At 34.1% G+C, this 25,542-nt stretch overlaps 1 protein-coding gene across 2 annotated transcripts in view; it reads right to left on the reverse strand.

The window, feature by feature from the left end:
- LOC114339275 (poly(A) polymerase type 3) overlaps window positions 1-25,542 on the reverse strand; it is a 131,848-nt gene that overhangs the window by 16,117 nt on the left and 90,189 nt on the right. For both annotated transcript variants that reach the window (XM_050661711.1, XM_050661709.1), the window contains exons 7-8: window positions 18,029-18,233; window positions 12,165-12,380 (exon numbers count right to left, since the gene is read on the reverse strand). In XM_050661711.1, coding sequence (XP_050517668.1) covers window positions 12,222-12,380; window positions 18,029-18,233 — 364 coding nt within the window. In that variant the 3' untranslated portion in view covers window positions 12,165-12,221. The remainder of the gene's footprint in view (window positions 1-12,164; window positions 12,381-18,028; window positions 18,234-25,542) is intronic.

A 25,542-nucleotide genomic window follows, 5' to 3' on the forward strand; every position in this document is an offset into this window, starting at 1 on the left:
ACTACTTTTTTTCGAGGCCTCGACTTTGGCGCCCTCTACAATACCGGGTGTCCATTTATATTTTCCCCCATTTTACTACCTATAACTTCTAAACGGCTCAAGATAGAAACATGCGGTTTTCGCTGAAATGTTTTATTTTACTAAAAGTTTTGTATGAATCGATTGAGTTTTTTATATCGCTTTCAATTACGAAAATAAAAGGGCGGATTTTTGAAAAAAACTTTGTTGACTTTTTTTTAATGGAACACCCAGTATATTTTTTTGTAAATTGAAAGAACGATCATTCACCTATCCAGCGATATAAAGTTTTTTAAAATCGGTTGTCAAATCACTGAGTAATTAATTTTTAAAATGAGAGGTGCAGCGTGGATATCACATACCTAAATAACATGTAACTAAGCAAAATGATATTATGTTGTGATTTTCACATTGCATCTCTCATTTTAAAAATTAATTTCTCAGTCATTTCACAACCGATTTTAAAAAAAATTATATCGCTGGATAGGTAAATGACCATTTTTTCAAGTTACAAAAAAATATACTGGCTGTTTTAATAAAAAAAGTCAACAACGTTTTTTTTTTCAAAAATCCGCCATTTTTTATTTAAAAGCGATATGAAAAATGGCCATTTACCTAAAAAATTGAAAAAACGATCATTTACCTATCTAGCGATATAAAAATTTTCAAAATCGGTTGTCAAATGACTGAGCAATTAATTTTTAAAATGAGAGATGCAATGTGGAAATCACATAACATAATATCAATTTGCTTAGTTAGAGAGTTGCACCTCTCATTTTAAAAATTAATTACTCAGTCATTTGACAACCGATTTTGAAAAACTTTATATCGTTGGATAGGTAAATGACCTTTCTTTCAATTTACAAAAAAATATACTGGGTGTTCCATTAAAAAAAAGTCAACAAAGTTTTTTTTCAAAAATCCGCCATTTTTTTTCGTATTTGAAAGCGATATAAAAAATTTAATCCATTCAGACAAAACTTTTACTAAAATAAAACATTTCAGCGAAAACCGCATATTTCTATCTTGAGCCGTTTAGAAATTATAGGCAGTTAAAATGGGGGAAAATATAAATGGACACCCGGTATTAGTGTACATGCATAAATGAAAAAAGATTTTTTGTATTCTATAAGAGTTAGATATTAATATGTAAAAAGTTTTATGTTCATTTCTAATAAAGGTTCTGAGAAAAAAAATCTTGAAAAAATGCTTATTTTTGGTCTTCTAAAGTGTACTAGTACCTTAAAAGGCGAGGAAGAGAAAAACAAAACTGCATGGTTTTTGGAGATTGGACTTCGAAACGTGGTTAATTACTCTTTAATTTTATTATTGGTGTTTCAACAGTAATTGAAAAATATTCGAATAAAACTTTAGATTATTTTATGTCATTCAAAACCTGTACATGTGAACTAATGTTAGTGAAAATAAATCACGTTCAATTTGAAATATGGTTTGACAGTGTACATCCAGTACATCGTGAAAATTGTTCCTCAAAATATGAAGGTAGCTCCGGAGGTGTGTAGGTTCAGGGAATTATAGAGATGTTTAAAAATCTTATGAATCTTCATAAGGCCAAGAACACTCATTATACAGTGCGCTGGAATAAGTGTTACCCCCCCCCCCCCTTATTAATTCGTTTATTTTTAGCACATAATCAAAACGCTCGGACAGGTCGATTTTTACAATAATCATAGTATATTATAGCATCAATGTTTCGAACTTTACGCGATCTCTCTTCAGGTGACAGGCATAACTTTGATTTTTTTAAATGGGAAAGTACATCATGTGACATCTCATTGAAATACAGATTATAAAAATGTATAATGCTTTAATCCTTTTTGAGAGGGTAGGCGCAAAATTTTGGTCGAATTATTTTTAAACGCATTTATTTTCTTCGAATTCTGTGAAAACTAATAAGTATTTTTGAAAAATTTAACCGCAGAATGAAAGATTGTATTATTACCGAGGGCAGAAAGCCTCTTAGAATAAACAAAAAGTTTCTTTTGAATGATATATTTGAAATTAAAAATCAGACTAAATTTTCTCTTTTTTTCAGCCCTGTGACTTATTAAAATAAACATTATAGAAGTTCTCAGGTACTCTTGACCATCGAAAATTCTGTAATATTTCATTCTGCGTTTAAATTTTTAAAAAAATACTTATTAGTTTTCTCAGGATTTGAAAAAAAATGAATGCATTTAAAATTAATTCGACCGACATTTTGCGCCTACGCTCTTAAATAGGATTAAAGTAATATACATTTTTGTAATCAGTATTACAAAAGCTTTTAAATGAGGTGTCACATGATGTACTTTCACATTTAAAAAAATCAAAGTTATGCCTATATCACCTGAAGAGGAATCGTGTAAAGTTCGAAATATTGATGCTATAATATACTATGATTATTTTAAAAATCGACCTGTTCAAGCGTTTTGCTTACTTGCTAAAAATAAATAAATTAATAAGGGGGGGACACTTAGCACTGTGTTATAGTGATGTTGATTATAGTTACTTTCGAGTATTCGTTACAAATCGTTACTTTTGCATAAAGTAATCATTTAAAGTATTCGTTACTTTGATTACTTTTGTTACTTTTATATTTGAGTACCGGTAATCATATCGAGAATCGCATTTATCAGTATGTACATATTTTGTATTAGTATTAGTAGGATACTTTGATTACTATGATTACTCTTCCATTTGAGTACCGGTAATCATATCGAGAATCGCATTTATTAGTATTTCGTATAAGTATAAGATCCGATATAATGACCTTCACCGATCTATTTAATGGATAGAAATTAAATGATATGTATTTGTTCTGTCATTACTGCTCCACAATATCAGTAATCTCGAGAAATCTGTTTGCATCAATTAAGTGCCAACAACAAACACTCGAAACTCTAGATCAGGGATCACCAATTATATTTCTTGAGGGTCCGTTTTGAAAACCTATGACACTTCCGGGGTCCGGAGTTAACACTACCTGTCTGGTTGTATTCGGTAATTCGATAAACAAATCAGAAGGGTGCAGCGCGAAATTTTTAGGCAAAAGTTGTTTTTAACAGTTTTTAATAAATCCAAAACATCACCTTTTTTGCTCCCGAAAATATGTTTTTAGCATTTTTGGGTCATCTTAAACAAAAAAATAATTTTCTGTAATTTTTTTCAAAACTTGATAGATTTCAAGTTTTAAGCGATTTATAAACTGAAAAAATGCGAAAATAAGCATTTTCGAAGCTTGAAAATTCACGTGTACATTATTATTTTTGCGGTTGTCAAGTGCCTAAATTGAAGTTTAAACATTCAATTTCAAGATTCTGATGAGTTATCGGGGTTTATTTCAATTTCGATCGTTTGTTTTTACTGGCGTATTTAATTAGCACATTGGCAATAATTAAATGAATAAATAAATAAATCAAGAAAAAAATATGTTAATAATAAATTATAAAATTTTAATAAATGTGAAGTATTTGTTGGGCATTTTTTGCATAAGTACGTATAATATGTATAATAAGTGCGACAGAGACGCACTCGCATAATTAACAATTAAAAAACAACGGTCTATATTGAAGTAGGTAAGTCCCGATTACTTGTTAGAATCTTGACATTGAATTTATAAACTTCAATTTAGGCACTTGGCAACTTGAAAACTAATAATTTACATATGAGTTTTCAAACCTCGAAAATGCGTAGGTATTTTCACATTTTTCAGATTTTAAATCGCTTATAACTCGAAAACCATCAACTTTTGAAAAAAAGAGACAAGAGATCTTATTTTAAATACAATTTTCGGGGCTAAGAGGTAATTTTGAATTTGTATAAAAAGATTGTTTTGTCCGGCATCCCGGGCCCCTTCTGATTTGTCCCCGAAGGTGACATTTTTGAACAGGAATCCACAAAAAAAACCGAATCAGAAAATTTGTCATTCTTTACAAAATTAAATTATCAGTGAAAAGAATGACATTTTTTATTATGTACAACCTCTCTGAAGTTTGGGGTGAGTTTGGTGCAACTGATTCTCATTGGGGAGTTATTATCATCTGTTAGGTGAGACCTGTACCGATTTTTAATAAAGTTCATTCTAGATAAAGCGGCTTCGCACACATAAGTTGAGTCAAACATAATATACAATTTCATGGGCAAACATTTTCAAAATTGCCAAACGCTATATTCTGAATTGAATGACGGTCCGCACAAAAGTAGCTCACGGTCCGGATGCGGACCGCGGTCCGCTAATTGGTGACCCCTGCTCTAGATGACGTACCTTAGCAGTAACCCTGGGCACCGAGGTGCTTCGGAGGTCGGTTCTGATTGTAAATTCGTGTTCAGTGACCCCAAATACCCCGAAATAGGAAAATCGGGCCCTTAATATACTGATTTTAACATGTTTATGCAGTTATCGATGCGTTTTATACACGTTAAAATGTAATAATGCATTTTCACCTATTTTTGTCATACATCTTGAAAATACATTCAAACCAAATGAACCTCAAGGGGATGAAGAAAGATGGGAGGAACCTGTTCAATTAGAGGAAGAAATTAGGCTAACTACACCAAAAGAAGTACTTGAAGAAATAAGGGAAAATATTAATCCGAAGAAAGCTCCGGGCTATGATCTAATTACGGGTGAGCTGTTGAAAAATCTTCCCCGAAGAGCTATCGTAAAATTAACAAACCTTTTTAACGGTGCATTCAGATTAAAATATGTACCAATGATATGAAAGATGGCGGAAGTCATTATGATTCCTAAACCAGGAAAACCAGCACATGAGGTTTCGTCATACAGACCGATATCTCTGCTTCCTGTAATATCGAAGCTGTTTGAGAAACTGCTCCTTAAGCGAATAAAACCAATTATTGAAGCAAGGAATTTGATACCGACACATCAATTCGGATTTAGAAATAAGCATTCAACAATTGACCAGGTGCACAGAATCACAAATGTTATCGAAAGATCCCTAGAAGAAAAGAAAGTCTGTTCAACTGTATTTCTTGATGCTGCACAGGCTTTTGATAAAGTCTGGCATGAAGGTTTAACATACAAACTAAAATGTTTTTTACCTATACAGTACTCAAAACTTTTACAGTCATACATAAAAGGACGACATTTTAGAATTAAGCAAGAAGACTGTTTTTCAGACTTAAAAGAAATTAGAGCAGGTGTTCCACAAGGCAGTGTGTTGGGTCCGGTCCTATACCTACTATACACGTGTGATATACCTGTACTGGAAAACAACACAGTTGCCACCTTTGCTGATGATACAGCTATTCAAGCAGTAGGGACGACAAGTGAAGAGGCGACCAACAAGGTCCAAATAGCAGTTAACCAAATCTATAAGTGGACACAAAAATGGAGAATCAGGCTAAATGAAGCTAAATCTGTCCACGTTAATTTCACCAACAAAAAAATACAATATATACCAGTTATAATCAGCAATATCCAAGTACCATATGCAGATACTGCTAAGTATTTGGGTATAACATTAGATGCAAAACTACGCTGGAAGGTGCACGTTAAGAAAAAAAGGGAAGAACTAAATATAAGATATAAAAAAATGTATTGGCTAATTGGAAGAAACTCCACACTGTCGATGCATAATAAGTTACTAATTTACAAACAAATATTGAGACCTGTATGGACTTATGGATACCCACTATGGGGGTGTACTAGACCAAGTAATATAACAGTAATACAAAGATTCCAGAACAAAATACTAAGAAATATTGTAGATGCTCCTTGGTATGTTACAAACAGTGATCTCCATAAGGACCTAGGAATGGAAACTGTGGAAATAATCATCACGAAGATGGCAGGAAGTCACGAGCAACGACTTCACATGCACGAGAATATTGAGGCAATCCAGCTCCTCGATACTACTGGGCAAGTTAGAAGACTGAAGAGGACAAAACCTTATGAACTAGTTTAAGTGATAGGTGATAGTGAAAAGCAGAGCATAGTGCTTGTGCGCGTTAGTGTGTATGCTAGAATAGTGCACTATCTTGTTAGGTTAGATAAGAGACGCTATGGGGCAAGCTCTTAATTTTAAGGAACAGTAATAATTTAGGTTAGATTAAAATTGCTCATTGGTCAAGTATGACCAGATTGTAATTGTAATAATCATCATCGTAGTGATGATTATGGGAAAAAAAACCTATTTTTGTATTGTAGACTTTTTTCCAGACGTCATCCTAATCCTAAATACAATGCAAGAAGTTGCAAGTCTCTATGTACCTACTATGTATATTTAAAAATAGATTTATTCCTGTGTTTTTAGTGTTAAATGCCCTGGTCTAATAAAAACAATGCCATACCTACATGTAAAATTGAAGTTGATGATCATAGTCTAGAAATATTATCATTTCTACATATTTTCCAGTCAATCTAAGCTATTTTTTTCTAGGCCTGATGAGAATAGTGTGTATTTATTATTAAAATCGAATGCGTTGCATTTTTATTTTCAAAAGAACTAACATCTGTGAAATTCTGTGAATTATCTATTACCTCGGCAAATCGTATAGACATCTGTTTCTGGGTGCATGCTTTGTTAAATGATATACCTCCCTCTGTTTCAGCTACTTCTCAGCGCCCTGTAATCCTGTAAAACTCTTCATAGCCTTCGCCCTTCATAGATAAAATTTTAGTTAACTGTACTGATACCGAACACTCGTGGAATACCGGTCCGACTCCGATATCAACAGAGTAGATACAATACTCAAAATCAAAATAGGTACTCGCTCTGATACGATTGGTAAGAAGTAATCAGAGTAATCAAAGTAATCAAAGTAACGATTTACCTCTCTGTATAGTAATCGTTACTTTCGGTATTCGTAAGTAACGAGTACTTTGTAACGAATGGTTACGTTTTCAACATCACTACTGTATTAGCGATGGTGACTCCAATAATATAAAATTTGTTATTTCATTATTTCGAATACTTTCTCTCTCATACACCGACTATAATACTGCGCGTAGACGCCATCCCCCACCGGCACATTTAGAATCTGTGTACTGTAATTATATGAATATGAATAATCTTCAAGTGCCATCTCCGCGACGGAGGTTGCTGCGACGGCTGCTCGGAAAAGTTCATTTGATGCACATCCCTACCATTCTCTCAGGTTGCGCAGCAACGATATTCTGCGTCTCCCTATGCTTCTTTTTCCTTGAATCTATCCCTGCATAATAGTCCAAGAGTTATGAAAAATTTCTTTGAATTTACTAAAGCTAGTTATTTCACAGTTAATTACTGTGATTGTGTAGAGAAACATACTGCGGTCGGTCAAGCGAAACGTAGAACAGGTGGTACTGACAGCTTGTCAAAGTTGCTTACCTGCGGAGGTAATTAAATCCATTTACTAAGGCTGAAAATCAGTACACACATTCTAAATTGAATATAAATAAAAGTTATTATAGTCGGTCAGCTGTATGACGGAACAGAGCCGGTCGGTCCGCCCCAATGGATGTACAGGGTTATTCACTATATTTTGACCAATCTCTAAGTGACGTACTAGTGACGTCATCCATCTGGGCGTGATGACGTAATCAACTATTTTTTAAATGAGAATAGGGGTCGTGTGCTAGCTCATTTGAAAGGTTATTCAATTCCCTATTCAGTAATATAAACATTAACATGATTGTTTATACAGGGTGTCTAAAAAAATTTTTTTAATTAAATTAATTGTTTAATTAATAATTCAGTTTTTTTTGTACACCCTGTATAAATAATGACCTTAATGTTTCGGAATGGGACGTTTCGATGCCGTCGGTTCATCGCCGGCCGTTTCGATGCCGCCGGTTCATCGCCAGTCCATTTCATCGCCGTCATATCTCGCATTTCCTAGAATTCCTAATTAATACTAAAAATAACTAATAATTGTAACTGTCGAAAATTCGGAAATATATCAGCTAGCGATTAATTGACTGGCGATGAATCGACCGGCATCGGCATCGAACTGGCGGCATCGAAACGGCGGCGATGAAACGTCCTTAGACCCTTAATGTTTATATTACTGGATAGAGAATTGAATAACCTTTCAAATGAGCTAGCACACGACCCCTATTCTCATTAAAAAAATAGTCGATTAAAAATTTAATAAGTTTTAAATAATTTCTGTAAATTTGATAATTTTTAATTCTGTAAATAAAGCAGTTTAGAGGGGGTCAAGATATAGTGAATAACCCTGTACATTTATTGGGGCCGACCGACCGGCTCTGTCTCGTCATACAGCTGACCGACTATAATAACTTTTATTTATATTCAATTTAGAATGTGTGTACTGATTTTCAGCCTTAGTAAATGGATTTAATTACCTCCGCAGGTAAGCAACTTTGACAAGCTGTCAGTACCACCTGTTCTACGTTTCGCTTAACCGACCGCAGTATGTTTCTCTACACAATCACAGTAATTAACTGTGAAATGACTAGCTTTAGTAAATTCAGAAAGATTTTTCAGCGGTGCCTCTCCGTCTATAATGAGTTGGAGCAAGTTGTAGCTCTCTCCACGTGTAATATGTCAGAGATATTTTAATTTTCTTGTTTTGATTGTATTTAAGACTTCCATTTCTTTACTCATCTTTCTCAGAACGTCTTTGTTTGTGACGTGTTCTGTCCATGATATTTTCAGAATTATTCTATACACCCACAATTCGAATGGTTCCAGTTTTTTCATTGATGTCGTATTTAAGGTCCAAACTTTCATTCCATAAAACAAAGTCGAGAAGACGTAGCACCTAACCAACATTACTCTTAGCTCTAACTTCAGATCTCCTGTGCAGAGTACTTTTCTCATTTTTTAAAGTTCATTCTAGCCTTTTCTATTCTAATTTTAATTTCCTGGAAGTAATCATTTGTGGAGTTGATCATAACCAACCACTGGTTTTTGGAATACCCGGTCATAACAGCCAGACTAAACCGTAAGTAAAAAAAAAAGAATGTGTGTGTGTACTTTGTACGTACGTAAGAAGTTGTACTTCTATTATATGATTTAAACGAAATAAACATACTTTCGAACAGTTTATTTATATTTTATTTAAAGATTAAACTAATTTTCACTAAGTACTTTCCAAAAATTTTTATTAACCCGCGAGTAGTCGTGCCGTTAGATAGAAACTCACATTTTATCCTTTTTCGCGATAACTTAATGAAAAATTTTGCAATTTTGAAAAATTTCGTAAGTGCCTCGAGGAAGGGTGTAGTAATGCGTAGGAATTTTTTCTTCTTCTTCTTCTTTTTGTGGAATTTATGGCTTTGGGGAGAGCCAATTAGCTTTAATAATTGTTAGAAATAATATTTCTAACATAACAAGTAAATAAAAATACTATAAAATAAAAATGTGGGGTTTACAGGAAAAACAGCAAAACTAAACAAACGAGCTGGTGGAATGATGAAATCAAAAACCATGTAAAAACGAAGAAGAAAATGTGGGAAAAGTATTTAGGGAACAAAACCGAGGAAAATTACGATATATACAAAGAAGAAAGAAAGAAAGTAAGAGACATGATAAAAATAGAAAAAGAAAAGACCTGGATATAATTCGGACAACAGATGGAATACAATAGTAAAGAAAATCAGAAACTTTTCTATCGAACAATGAAAAATATAAGAATAGACAAACCAACAAGAGATACAAGAATAAAAAACACAGATGGAACAATAATAACAGACGATCAAGAAATAATGAAACGATGGAAGCAACACTTTCAAGAACTACTAACTAGTAATGAAGTAAACAGAGAAACAAACAACGAAGAAAATGAAGAAAGAACAGAACAGGAAGAAAACACAGAAGAAATAACAAACGACGAAATAGAAACAGCAATAAAGAAACTTAAAAATGGGAAATCTCCTGGACATGATAGAATAACACCAGAAATGCTGAAGTATATGGGACTGGAAGGTAGGAAATTGCTCAGAGAAATATGCAATGAGGCATGGAAGAAAGAAGAAATACCGTCGGACTGGGAGATGGGAGTAATACTGCCCATACATAAGAAAGGAGATACCAAAGAATGTAACAATTATAGAGGAATTACACTACTATGTACGGCACTGAAAGTATACGAAACAGTATTAGAACAAAAGCTGAAGAATATAATAGAAACGACACTAGAAGAAGCCCAGAGTGGTTTCCGGAAAGGACGAGGGGTGCAAGACCACATATTCACAGTGAAGCAAATAACAGAAAAAACACTACTGACTAAAACCAAAGCGTATATTGCCTTCATCGGCCTAGAAAAAGCATTCGACAGAGCGAAAAGAGAAACAATATGGAACAGTCTAATTAGAAGAGGAGTAGATAGAAAACTAATAGAAGTCATCAAAAGTCTATATAAAAGGAACACGAATTACATAATGCATAAAAATATGAAATCGCAACAATTTAAAACATCTGAAGGCTTAAGACAAGGAGGAGTCATGAGCCCTACACTCTTTAACTTCTTCATGGACGAAATAATGAAAGAATGTATACCACAATTAAAAAAGCTACATGTAGGTTACCGAAACCTAGAAAGAGTAGGAATATCAGAATGTGCATTTGCTGATGATGTATTTGTCATGGCAGATAAAGAGGAAGATCTAAGAAATAATCTGCAAACATGGAATGAGGTATTAAATAGGCATGGGATGAAAATAAACACACGCAAAACAAAGATTATGGTAGTAGCACAAGAACAACCCGTATTAAACATACAAATCAATGGAGAAACAATAAAACAGGTAAACCACTTCCAATACCTGGGAGTAACAGTGGAAAATAACGGAAAACAACACAAAGATATAGAAGAAAGGATTAACAAAACGTCTAAGATATTCCACGCAATTAACAACAAATTTTTAAATAAAAAAGAAATATCCAGAAAAACCAAAACAACTGTCTTCAACACGATATACAGACCAGTACTTACATACGGGTGCGAGTCTTGGGTATTAACAAGAAGAATGAAGAGTAAGATTCAGGCACTGGAAATGAAATACCTAAGACGAGTAAAAGGGGTAACAAAAAGAGACAGAATAAGAAATATAGATATACGAGCGGAGCTCAAAACTAAACCACTTCTAGAATACATCGAAGAAAAACAGCTGAGTTGGTGGGGCCACATGAAAAGAATGAGAAGAAACATACCAGTAAGAAAAGTATGGGAAGCAAGAATACAGAAAAAAAGAAACAGAGGAAGACCAATAGAAAACTGGGATACAACTATTGCGAAGATTATCCAAAGGAAAGGGAAAACCGTAGCAGAAGCAAGCAGACTGGCGCAGGATAGAAAACAATGGTCAAAGTTTGTGCACACGTTAATAGGCATTAGTCCCGACACTGAAAAGTAAAAGGGACTTAAAAGACTATATATATATAAAATAAAAATTTGTTGTAAATTCGTATTTAAATTCGCATTTTGAGATAGAATCTAACACGCGACTATTCACGTTACAGAAGTGAGCGCGACTACTCCCGGGTTAAAACAATGCCAAAAATTAAGAAAAATTAGAAAACACCCGGATTCGAACCGGGGACCTCTTGATCTCCAGTCAAACGCTCTACCACTTAGCTATACTCCTTTTGTTTGTGCGGGTGCGGACTACAAGATTTCTCAGACAATGTGTCAAATAGACCAAGTGAAGTATAAAAATACTGTAAATATTACTTTTATTATCTTATTCCCGAGGTAGACAAATCCAAAGCTACAAAAATTATAATAAAGTAATTTACTAAAAACACTAATACATTCTGTCCACATCTTTTTTGGACTAATACATACATAATTAACATTTAGCAACTAACGCCATACTGTCTGTGTGCGCATGCGCGCAGAATAATAAAAATTCACTCCCAATCGCGCCTAAAGAAGTATAACTTCAAAAACGGTTAACTGGAAACCGGTGTTTTGTCAACAACCGCCATCCCTAAATGGAAGTGGTTAAGAAGTGTATAGAGACTATAAAGGCACGTATCCACTATGTTCTCGCTCCGCCTTAGCGCTCCAATCGGTGGCAGTTAATAATGTAGAGGAGCGCGTGCCGTATCCATTGGAGCAGCTGTAGGGAGCACAGACCACAAGAGGTTCGAGAACATAGTGGATATGTGCCTTAAGGCATATAAATACTTTTATGTTCGAACTCTAACGTTATAAGAAATAATACTTACATTATTTTATTTGACAGCAACGAATGGACGACTCACATATACATCAGTTGTAGCTTGTCACGTACACACCGTTTCTGGTACGTTTGTGGTGGTGGAATTTGTATTTATATGGGAGGGAGTTGAGGCCGGGGATGTACAACTAATGTTACTCTCTGATTCTAGACTTAAATTACTGCTGGAATCTATGTGTATTGACGTGTTGGAGCATTCATCGAACTGAAATTGAGAAGGTTTATGGTAAATTACAATATAAAACACCAATAAGATATGTGTAAATAATAAAGCAAAATCAATTTTTTATGAATTTTGACAATCATTTAAAAACTGTAATTTTCTCAAAGAAATTACATCAATTCTAAGATAAGAACTTACTTACTTAAGCCGTCCTCTTGTACCTTACGGTGTCGAGGTAAGATAAGAACTATAAAAAGAGAATATTGGACACGCTTTACCAAAGAAATGGAACACGATTTGTATGGGACGCAAAGAAAAGTTAGGAACATTCTAAAAAGTAGAAAAACCCCATTAACGAATATAGAAGTTTAAATAAAATAGAAGCAGAACAATGGACCGCCTATATAGAAGAACTATACAGGGTGAGTCATGAGAAACTGTACATACTCCTACCTCGTATAGAGGCTCCTATGGGGAATAACAAATGACCATTAAAAAGTGTCTCCTCCCATTGTTTAATAATATACAGAGCTAGTTTCGCATTTTGACAAAAAATTGTATTAGTCATAATTTTTGAACGGTCAGATCGATGTGTCTCTTATTTTGGTCAATCGTTACACTATTACCACGTAATCAACTGATTTATTCAAACCAAACTAAAAAAAAATCAGGTCCGGCTTTAACAAATTAGTTCGTTTGGGTCTTAGAAAAAATTTCACCCTGTATACGCTTTTTGAAAACTCTAATATGAATTTTACAAATTGGACAAATAGGCAATTAAAATGGTATATTTATTTTTTCCCCACACGATTACTTAATTTTTTATTAAAAAATCACCCCAGGACCCAGGACCCGATGAGATACCAAATCAACTCCTAAAATTCGGAGGAGAAACCTTAATCGAAGAAATCCTCTTTCAGGAAATAATATGTAGCCAGTGTGTACCAGACCAGTGGAGGACGAGTATAACAATACCTATACACAAGAGAGGAAACAGCAAAGACCCTAGCAACTACCGTACCATCACCTTGCTGAGCACAACTCTTAAACTTTTAACAAAAATACTTGCCAATAAAATAAATGAAGAATACACAATTAGTGAGGAACAACAAGGTTTTCGGAAAAATAGGTCGACAATAGACGCCAAATTCATAGCCAGACAAATTGCTGAGAAAGCACTGGAATATAATAAACCTGCATTTATGTGTTTTTTAGATCTGACTGGGGCCTTCGATTGTGTAAGATTGGAAGATGTGCTAAGATTGCTAAAGGAGAAAAATCATAGAAAAAGAAGATAAAATCATAGAAAACATTAAAAGTACTGGAAAAGGATATAATATGGCAGAAAAACAAATAAAAATCCTCTGTTAGGCTGACGACGCAATCTTAATCTCCGATAACGAGGATAACCAACAGCGAATATCACAAACTTTCAATACATTGGCGAAGAACTACAACATGAAAATATCAACAGCCAAGACAACATCCCTGGTAGTGTCAAGGGAACCCATAAGATGCAAATTAGTAATTAACAACGAACTAATTGAACAAGTATTGCATACCTATATTATTATTACATAGAATCATAAGATTCGATTCCAGCAATGAAATTGCTGGTAAATAACTTCCAAAAAATCTGTAAACGGCGGTCATAATCATCCTCATTAAATTCCTGCACTAATTGTATTTTATATGGATATAATTTTTTCTTCAAAATGGCTTGGACGTTAGTTGATTCCAGATATAGCTGCTACTTGCCTTATGTCATACTTAACATAGAATCTAGGTGAAAATGTTCTAATACTGCAACTTCACTAGGTTTATTAACTACAGTCCCTTCAGTTTCTCCTTTTTTCCTTACTTAGATTCCTAGATTTTTTACTCTCGAAACCCCAAAAAAAATTTACCTACTGACGTGTTTATCTTTATGACGTACATTAAATTGCCGAGCTTTCGTATTGGCGCATTTATTGCTGATAAAATACAACGAAACGATATTTACCCTTTCAGGAATGGTATAGTATAGACTATGGTAGGAGTTGGCAACCTTTTGAGTCGGAAGAGTCAAATATAACAATTTACAAAATTTCAAAGTTTTTAAAGAGCCACAATTTGTTTAGTCAAAATTAGTAGTATGTACTTACATAAATAAAGTTCTTTGATAAAAAAAATTAATCTATTTATTCATAAATGTATATAGTGTTTTTCACATATATATATATATATATATATATATATATATATATATATATATATATATATATATATATATATATATATTTTCATACATTTCATTTATTAAGTATATTCAAATGGGAAATAAGCCACAATTTTACCTAAAAATAATTTTATTAACGTTTCGACGCCCAAGTCGGGTGTCGTTGTCAAAATACAAAATAATACTAAATAAATAAAAATGTTGTTGCTTAGTAAAAAATTCTTCTAATAATTTATTTAATCTGACTCATTTATATCGGCAATTCAGACACGTATTATACATTTTAAAGTAGACGACTTTAAAATGATATTGCCAATATTGATGAGTTGCGTTCCTGGGACGACTTTACTAAAAGATAGTTCATTCGATTACATGAAATCAATCCCAACTCAAGAATATCCGCCACAAAAAATCATAGCGTGTAATCTGTCTTTAAAAAGACAACCAAATGCAACGGTGGCACTGAAATTCTCGCGTTAGAGATTCCATAGTAGATCACGAGGGAAAACCAGGAAAAACCTCGTGATACTATCCCGACATCGTAAGTATTTGGGTTTACATTTAGTTTACTCTCAAAACTAATACCAAATTCTGACTTGATATTTTAAATTTTAAATAATACTAAAATACTAAATATGTACTAACTCGATATGTTACTGATTTACTAATTGTGGTATTTTCTTTCTATTGACTTCCTCCTTTAATATGGGTAACCACATCCTACTGCATTCTACCGAGGAATTTGCGACACAATTGGTTTCATTTAGCATAATTAGAGCCGCTTCTTTGATTTTTCTCTTTTTACTATCTGCTTCTTTTAGGACTATACTTAAATCTCTCCACTGAACTCTATGTTCATTATCCCATGCGTGTTGACATATTTGAGATCTATCAAATTCTCTATTTTTTATATAAGACTGATGTTCATTTACTCTAACGTCTATTGGTCTTGACGTTTCACCTATATAAAATTGTTCGCATTCACAAGGTATTTTATAAATACAATTCTTTGTTCTTTCTTGTTCACTGTTAGGTTTAGTTTTTGTGGCGGATATTCTTGAGTTGGGATTGATTTCATGTAATCGAATGAACTATCTTTTAGTAAAGTCGTCCCAGGAACGCAACTCATCAATATTGGCAATATCATTTTAAAGTCGTCTACTTTAAAATGTATAATACGTGTCTGAATTGCCGATATAAATGAGTCAGATTAAATAAATTATTAGAAGAATTTTTTACTAAGCAACAACATTTTTATTTATTTAGTATTATTTTGTATTTTGACAACGACACCCGACTTGGGCGTCGAAACGTTAATAAAATCATTTTTAGGTAAAATTGTGGCTTATTTCCCATTTGAATATACTTGATTATAAAAATGCCACAAGAAAATAGCTTCAGAACAACATTTCATTTATTCAAGTAAAAAATTAAAACAACTACCTAAATATTCACTTACTACACTAACTTGTACTTCAATGACAAAAAATTGAGCAAATAATCTCAATGGGAGAATTGGCTTTGCACTGTTTTAGAAAGTTTGAATAAATCTGGCTCATAACTTGTTGTTTTAAGTTTCAAACACGACTCTAAATTTTCATTTGTTAGTTGGCTTGCTCGTAACTTCTTCACCTCACTGTAGCAATCTGGAAAACTATTCAATGCGTCGAATATAAGGCCCTCAATTCGCGGCATTTCTTTCAAAGCTGCCCACTTTTGTTGCGTTACGTACATACATTTCTGGACCTCCGACTCTTCCAGCTTGCTTTTCAATTCTGTAAATTTTCCACTCCACAAAGCTTTACTTTCTAAATCGATCAAATGCATTTCTAAAGATCCAGTATGATTTCCAAATGGCTCAACGTGGATTTCGTTACTATTTGTGTTGAGAGGATTTACTATGAATGCTAGAGTGGTTTTGAATTGTTCAAATCAACCAGCGAATTCACCTTTAATTTTTTTTGTAACTGTGCTGAAGTAATTCGTGTCAACAGTCGCACTGGTTTTATCGTGATATTGCTTTAGACCGCTCTGAATATCTTCTGCAAAAAGAATTAATTTTTCAAAAACAAACCAATTCTTCTACCAAAACATAGGCTGCGTTTCTCTTTCCTTGCAGTTTTAGATTCAGCTCATTTAATTTCGCTGTGATATCCACCATAAAGTAACAATTTTGCAACCATTTGTTGTTCCCTAATTCAGGTTGATTAAAGCCTTTTTCATTTAGGAATGTATTTATTTCATTCAAGCACAAAGCAAAACGTTTCATCACCTTATCTTTGGAAAGCCATCGCACTTTACTATGAAGAAGGAGGTCGGAATACTGAGCCTCCATTTCGTTTAAGAATTCTTTAAACTGACGATGGTAGAGTGCTTTTGACAAAATGCTATTAACAATCTTTTACGTCTCAAGACTCATCTATAGCAAGTGATAAGGCGGAAGAAAATTGAATATCTTCCACCTGCAAATATGTTACATTTGAAGACATTTTAGCTATTCTATCTTGAATTGTTTTAGCGGATACTGGCAAATCTTTGATTTTTTTTCAAGATTTCTGGTTTGTTTTTGAAATCACGAAACAGTTCTTTAGATGCACTTATGAAGCAGTCTTTGACATACTCACCATATGTGAATGGTTTGCCCTTTTTTGTAATTTCTAGCGATACCGCGAAGCTTGCCAGATTGACATTACTTGTAGATTGGGTCTAGTTACATAATATGGAACTTCGGATTCAGAAAGCTTTTTAAATGTTTTTTTTTGTGAAAATAAATAATATTTGCGTGTGGAACTAAAGTGTCGCAGCTTCACATACAAAGAGCCGCATGCGGCTCTCGAGCCGCAGGTTTCCGACCCTTGTTTAGACTGTGGTAATAACTTTTTAAAGACTAATAAATTAATGCTTACAAATGATATTCACAAGAGAATCAAACATTTCATTGTCTGTATTACATATGTGTTTATATCATATTATTTACTTAGTGTGACAAAAAAAAGAAAGAAATTTCTCGCAGAAAGAAATTAAAATCTAAACCATTGGCGTACCAACTAATTACGTAGGTAAATAAAATTTAAAGTTTAAAAGTCCTTTTAAATAAATAATATTAAGTATTTGACTAAATTTAAAACTTTAAAGATTAATGTGCACATAGGGAATTGCAATGGCTTTCAAGCGATATCTTATTTGACCCCATCTCTATCAAAAATGTTGAGTGATTCTTACCCTGGCTTAAGGGTGAAAGTAAAATAATCTAAAATACCTGTCACGGGGTTTTTCAAAAATGTGCTCATGATAATGTCGGTTTAGGTTTCGTCCGTCCACCCTGTATTATATTACAATGTGGTGTTTGCATGCAGTGTTAAGTTGATCTTAGGTTACGATATTTCACTTTGAACTCTGACTCTTTCCTGACATTTTTAGATAAAAATATTCTTCTCCCCGAATTAATTTAAGTACAAATTTTGTTACTTACCTCTTGTGACGCGATATCCTCTGACAACCTCGTCTTTTTACTTGGAGCATCGTTGTGTTCTTGAGTAGCTTCCGAAGACTGCCTCTTTCTATTTTGTTCCGGTGTAACCCCGTTCTTACTGATACTCAATTTCCTTTCTCTTTTAAGCACTCCCGGAGCAAGATATTGTGACAGCTGTTTCCTTTTGACATGCCTGGCGTCTAACCTGTTATTTAAAGTTTAGATAATTATAAGACAAAATGCGAAAAACATAATTAATTTTATACATGAGATGTATTTATATGGAAATGTTTAAAATAGTCAAAAATGTATAATTGAATGTAATTATTGGTACATACGCAACAACAATAGATATAAAAACAAAAAGCTATACAACAACACAGACATATAAGTTATCACGTCGCCAAAACAGATAAAAGAAACAATGCAATAAGATACGGTTGAATGCTCGAATATATGTATTTTACACATAAAAGGCAGATATTGTTCATCCGCTACAACTTTTTCCATGCGTCACGATTCATTTTCAAACAAATTAAGTAAAAACATAAAGTGAAACGTACGCGGATGTGTGAAGTGTGTAGTATACAGTATACAAAATGTATATACACATCCACGTTCGTTTCACTTTATGTTTTGACTTAATTTGTTTGAAAATGAATCGTGACGCATGGGAAAAGTTATAGCGGACGAACTATATCGAGCACAGTTATTTATTAAATCTTGCCTAAGAACTTTCGCTCTCAGAACATCATCAGTCAAAAGTCATCATCATTCGTCAAAAAAAAAGTAAGCTATCCAGCACATCCCGGAATGTCGTAGACATTTACTTCATTCTTTTTGTCCTTTCTGTATCAGGTTTCTGCCGCGTATGTCATTATTGGTCTGATGACTGTTTTGTAAATTCTGCCTTTCTGCAATAGTGTGATGCCTAGATATTTAAACACCATGACTTGTTCTATTATCTAACCCTCCAGCAATTTACACCTTATTAGATTTGCTGTTATAACCATGCATTTAGTCTTTTTTGGGGAAATTAACATGTTAAATTTTCTAGAGGTTATATTAAATTAGTGCAGCATACGTTGTAAATCATTTTCACTTTGAGATATTAGTATTGCGTCGTTTGCATAGCAGATTATTTTAAGTTGTTTTTCTCCCATTTGGTATCCTTTTTTTGTTCTTACTTTTTTATTACTTCATTCATGATCAGGTTGAACAATAGATGACTCATTCTCTGTCTTATCTAGTGTTTGAAAATTCTCGAATGAAAAATCAGAGAATAATCTCGATATGGAGAATTTTCTGAGAATGAACCCCATGACGCACTTATGACCCTATGACGCACGGGATATTGTTGAAGATGAAATAGGGTATTAAAAATTCATGAAATTACATAAAATATTATGAGACTAAACAACAGTGTTATATATAAACAAAATACGAAAACAACAGAGAACACAAAATTTATTTGATAAAAAAATGAAAGTTCCTTCTTAACAACAAATAATGCAAGTATTGGATCAAAAAAACATGAGGCCTCAGGTTCAGAGTCTATTTCTATCATTAGCTCATCCTGGTCATCTACATTCTGCATTTCAATGTACTGATGAAAAGTTGTTGGATTTTATTTTTCACGAGTCGTCAGCTCAGTCATGGATTGGTCTACATCTAAAGGGGCATTTAGACGGGCTAGTTTTTGAAGCAATATGTTGCCGAAAATATATATTTGGTATGTTTCTGGCAACATTACAGCCATCTAATGAAAATATCGCCGTTTGGCTGAGCCACGTGGCCGAAATCTTACTGATATTTGAACACTATTGCAGTGCCTGATGCGTTGTCGATAAAGTCGAACTGCTGTGGTAATTTGGTTTTGTCAAAACATACAAAGAAAAGATGAATACGTGGCCGAAATCTTACTGATATTTGAACACTATTGCAGTGCCTGATGCATTGTCGATAAAGTCGAACTGCTGTGGTAATTTGGTTTTGTCAAGACATACAAAGAAAAGATGAATACGTGGTCAAATGAAATCACAATAAGGTTTATTAATGCAGTACATCCAGAGTTGTGGAACTTGGCATACTTCTGGAACTATGAGACAAATGGAAGAGCAGTGCACCCTGAATAAATACAATAAACTAAAACTTTTAGTATATATAAATAACAATTACTAATCTTGTTCGGATTGGTATTGCGTTTCTCATGTTTGATCCAGGCCCGTATGTACGATGTTGGGGGCCCCGGGGCAAACGTGATCAAGTTGCCCCCTACCGGGGCACCTACATGGTTTACCCCCCAGCGGTAGGGGTCCGGAAAAATGTTTGGTATTTAACCCATTGAAAACGCATTTTAATGCACTCCATGACTTATTTAAGAGCTAAATAATTTTGCAAGTATCATCAATATAACAGAAAGACGAGAAAATGCTTTACAGAGACAAAACAAGTCAAATACAAGCAATGAAAGAAGAAACTGAACGGTTTTATTACGCCGAAATAACTAATTTCCTAAGTAATAATTTAAATTTTTATGTTAAGGTCTCGGGGGCCCCAGCTTAGCTCAGGCCTCAGGGGCCCCTGTTCTGTTCCATTTGCATTTTAGTCGAAAAGACTAATTTCCTCAGTGACAAATTAAAACTTTATATTGCGGTCTAGGGTTCCCCTGTATGTAAAGCCTTTTTAGAATTGTGTCATTTGAAAATATTTCGTTGGGATCGGCATTTAAAATACATATTTTTTTCGCGTTAAAATCTATACACGGCCAACCAAACGGGGGCACCGGGGCACTGCCCCGGTTGCCCCAATGGTAGTTACGGCGCTGAGTTTGATCTTTCTTCTCCATTCTTGGTCCTATCATATTTATTAATAGTTCGAAATCACTTTTTGACATTCTTGTAAAATTCTTAAACAAATAATTGTCTAGCATTATTTCCATAATTATTACTCATTGTTTCGAGTTTAGGTATTTAGAAAAGCCGTATCCACATTTACTATTTTTCTTTTTTATGTATCGTCTTAGCACGATTAAGGACGCAACAACTACCAAGAGAATATTCTCCTTGAGAACATTCTCTTCTTACATCACTAGTCTTATCCCATTGCCAGCTTCAATTGGGTCAGTTAGTTCTTCATCTACTTTTACTTTTATTGTGTTGTTCTGGTAGATATTTTCGATAGTTTTAACTATTCCTAAAGGCACCTCTCTTGCGTACAATAAATAGATAACGTCCTTTAATTTGACCATGTCAAATGCCTTCTTAAGGTCCACGAAACATAAGTATGGCGGTTTTTTGTATTCTAACGATTTCTCTCACGGCCCCATTATAAATATAGCGTCGGTGCATGATCTTCCCAACCTAAAACCTTGTTGTTCTTCTGCTAACGTTATAATTTTATTCCGTTTATTTGTTATCACTTTGGTCGTTCATTTTAGTGTTGTGTTTAATAAATTAATTCCTCTGTAATTCTCCGGGTCCGATTTTTCTCCCTTTTTGAAGAGAGGTATTAGGGTGCTTGATCTCCATTCTTGTGATATTCTGTTTTGTTCTATTATTTTTTGCATTAAGTTTAATAGTTGTTTGGTCAGATCTTATCCTCCGTACTTTAGGAGTTCAGTCGATATTCTATCCTCTCCTGGTGATTTTCTATCTTTAGGTGTTGGTGGTTCGTTATCATCACTTTTAGCAAACAAAGATCAAAAATAGTCTGCCCAAGTTTCCTTCTGAGTGTGTTTCCTTTTTATTAGTTCATTCATTTCTTTTCTTTGTCCTCTGATCATTCTCCATATTTCCTTTTGTGTTCCGTATAAATCATGTTCCATCTGTTTTGAGAAGCTCTCCCAGTGTTCCCTTTTTGTTTGTCTGACTAAGTGTTCGTTTCGTTTCTAATTCGTTTATAGTGGTTTTATGCCTGTTGTGTTTGTTTTCTGTATTATAAAAAGGCTTTTTTCTTTTCTTCACATTTTATCTTCACTTCCTCTCGAAACCATGGGGGTTTCTTTTTTGATAACTGTTAATCTTGTTGCTGAACAAAGGACAAACAGACTTAAATAATTGTTCGGGGCTACATTATCCGCTACGTTTGGAGATAAAAATGAGATTTGAATTTGAAGATTTGGATAGAATAAATCAGGAAAAAAGAACAAACACATAAGAACGATTATTTTGCTTTGTATAAAAAAGCCCAAGAGTTGACAACATCGAGAAGACAATGGACCTCAAATTCCTTAATATATCAACAAGAACAATCTCGAAGAAGCACGTGATATGCTAACGTCAGAAGTCACTATACCCTGTTTTTAAATAAGGAGGAGTAAACTCAAAAGACAAATTCAACCCAATAAGGCCACTAGAAAAATCACCTAATACATCTTCTTTTTTGATTGTTCATCTCGGCCTTCGACGGTAATCCATAAATATTAGACAGTGATGAGCGCGCTAATCTTCTTCTTCTTCAGTGCCTTATCCAGTCCGGATGTTGGCGATCATCAAGGCTATCATTGTTTTGTTGACTGCTCTGCGAAACAGCTCCGCGGAGGTTATCCCAAACCATTGTCGGAGGTTTTTCAACCACGAGATACGACGGCGTCCCGGTCCTCTCCTGCCAAATACTTTGCCCTGCATGACGAGTTGAAGAACTCGATATTTTTCTTCGTTCCGCATCACGTGGCCAAGGTACGCAAGCTTACGTTGTTTTACTAAATTAAGCACTTCTTTTTCTTTTGTCATGCGCTGTAGGACCTCAATGTTGGTGACATGGTCCACATAAGATATTTTTAGTATCCTCCTGTAGATCCACATCTCGAAGGCTTCAATCCGTTTTTCAGTGGCTTGCGTCAGTATCCAGGCTTCAACTCCATACAGTAGCACCGAAAGAACGTAGCACCTCACTATCCGCATCTTTGTTCCCAAACTGAGATCACTGCAGCACAGCAAGGATCTCAGCTTGATAAATGTAGACCGTGCCATTTCAATTCTGGACCTAATCTCTTGAGCGTGGTCCCATTGTGAGTTGAGGGTAGTTCCAAGGTAAGTGAATCTGTCGACTCTCTGGATCTCTTCGCTATCTGCCATTAGTGCCCCGGGATCTAAATTTACACGGCTGACAACCATGAATTTAGTTTTCTTAATATTAAGGTTCAGTCCGTATGTTACGCTCACAGTTCTCACACGGTCTAGTAAGGCCTGTAGATCATTTAGGCTGGTTGCTAGTAATACAGTGTCATCTGCGTAGCGGATATTATTGATGTATTCACCGTTCACTCGGATTCCCATCTCTAGGTTTGTGAGGGCTTCAGTAAAAATTTCCTCAGAGTATATATTGAAAAGAGTCGGCGAGAGCACACAGCCCTGCCTTACTCCTCGCATGATCTTCACTTGGTCGGTCAACTGGTCTTCGACCTTGACTTGAGCACGCTGGTTCCAGTATAAATTCATGATGATCCGAATGTCCTTCTCATCTAATCCTACTCTTTGTAGGGCGGTGACCATCTTCTGGTGCTGGCAACGGTCAAATGCTTGGCGTAGTCAATAAAACAAGCATAGACATCACAACTAACATCGCGGCATCTCTGAAGCAGAACTTGCAAGGTGAAAAGTGCCTCACGTGTACCCATGGAATCGCGGAATCCAAATTGCATTTCACCGACATTTTCCTCGCATTTCTTGTACATTCTGGTATGTATGATTTTAAGAAAAATCTTTGGTGCATGGTTCATAAGGCTGATAGTCCGGAAATCTTCGCAGGTTTTCGCAGATCGTTTTTTTGGTATTGTTACAAACGTTGACAATATCCTCTGGGATATTACCTGAATGAGCGCGCTAATAACCGGCAAAATAACGCAAAAGATGGAAAACATAAGATTTCATAACTATTTTCAATGGGAAGTAAGCCACAATTTTACCAAAAAAATGATTTTATTAACGTTTCGACGCCCAAGTCGGGTGTCGTTGTCACAAAATATTCTACATCTAGCCAATTTTTCGATGATCCGGGAAAGGTTACAATTTCATAGATCAAATTTATTTTTTATTGAACAAGATATCGTAAGTATTGAAGATTTACATATTGAAATGATATCAAATTCTGATTTTGATCGAATTATTTTTAGTTTACAAATAATTTATCAAAATTCATATCAAAAACAAAGAAATATACATTTAAATAAATTTAATATTCTTTTAGAACACAATAGTATACATACTTTTGATAACCTAAATAGAAATAATGACATATTAGCGACAGTTGTCAATCTATCAAATAGACATTTAAATGCAACGAAAAATTTGGTATTGTCAAAAGGTTTAAACTATGCTGTTACTCATCCATCTATTCCAAAATTAGACATAATTAGCTCAGTGGAAAAAATATCCCAGTGTTTACCAACTCATGAAAAAGAACAATATAGGGTACTATGTAAACTTGAATTGGAAAAATCTAATAAAATTGAACAGAACATCAGCAAAGAGGAAATGAAAGCTTTAAAAACTTTCAAAAATTGATGACTCCATAACAATCCTACCAGCGGATAAAGGAAATGCAACTGTAATAATGGATAAAATACAATATGAGGACAAAATTACAGATCTAATTACAAATGGACCTTATACCAAATTAACGAAAGATCCAATGAAGACACTGGAAAACAAAATCTATAGAACTTTATTCAAATTTAAAAATGATCTAACGTACTATCAAAGAAAATTAATGACACCTCATTACAGTAAGAGACCACATTTTTATGGAGTACCGAAAATTCATAAAGCGAATATTCCACTTAGACCCATTTGTAGTACCATCAATTCTCCTTGTAGTGAACTATCAAAAATTTTTATTAAATATTATAAAACCATTTGCAAATAATAATGACACATTTATAAAAAAAAACATATTTTTTAAACAACTTATCAAATATTGAATTTAATCCAAATAATATTTTAGTAAGTTTTGACATAAACAGTGTGCCATTGAATAAAACTTTAAACATATCATCATCATTCTCTTTGCCTTATCCCTATGCGGGGTCGGCTTCCCTAATTGCATTTCTCCACACAATTCTATCTTGGGTCATATCAATGTTAATCCCCTTTACCGACATGTCCTGCCTTATCGCCTTTAAAAACTTTATAAAACTTTAAACATAATCAAAACGAAATTAGAAAATGATAATACATTGACAACTAGGACAAGACTAAATGTATCAGCTATAATGGAGTTATTGACAATATGTACTAATAATACCTATTTTCAACTAAATAATGAATTCTATAAACAAAATTTTGGTCTAGCAATGGGCTCTTCTTTATCTCCATTATTGGCTAATCTGAACAAAATTTAAAACCAACAGTATGGTGGAGATATGTAGATGATGTGTTTTCAATATGGCCTCATAGATCAGAATTGTTGGATACATTCCTAAATATTATAAACGATCAAGAAGAGACAATAAAATTTACAATGGAAAAGGAATATAATAACACTGCCTTTCCTCGATGTTTTAGTCTCAAAGA

Source organism: Diabrotica virgifera, chromosome 9, assembly GCF_917563875.1.
Source record: "Diabrotica virgifera virgifera chromosome 9, PGI_DIABVI_V3a".
Classification (NCBI taxonomy): Eukaryota; Metazoa; Arthropoda; class Insecta; order Coleoptera; family Chrysomelidae; genus Diabrotica; species Diabrotica virgifera.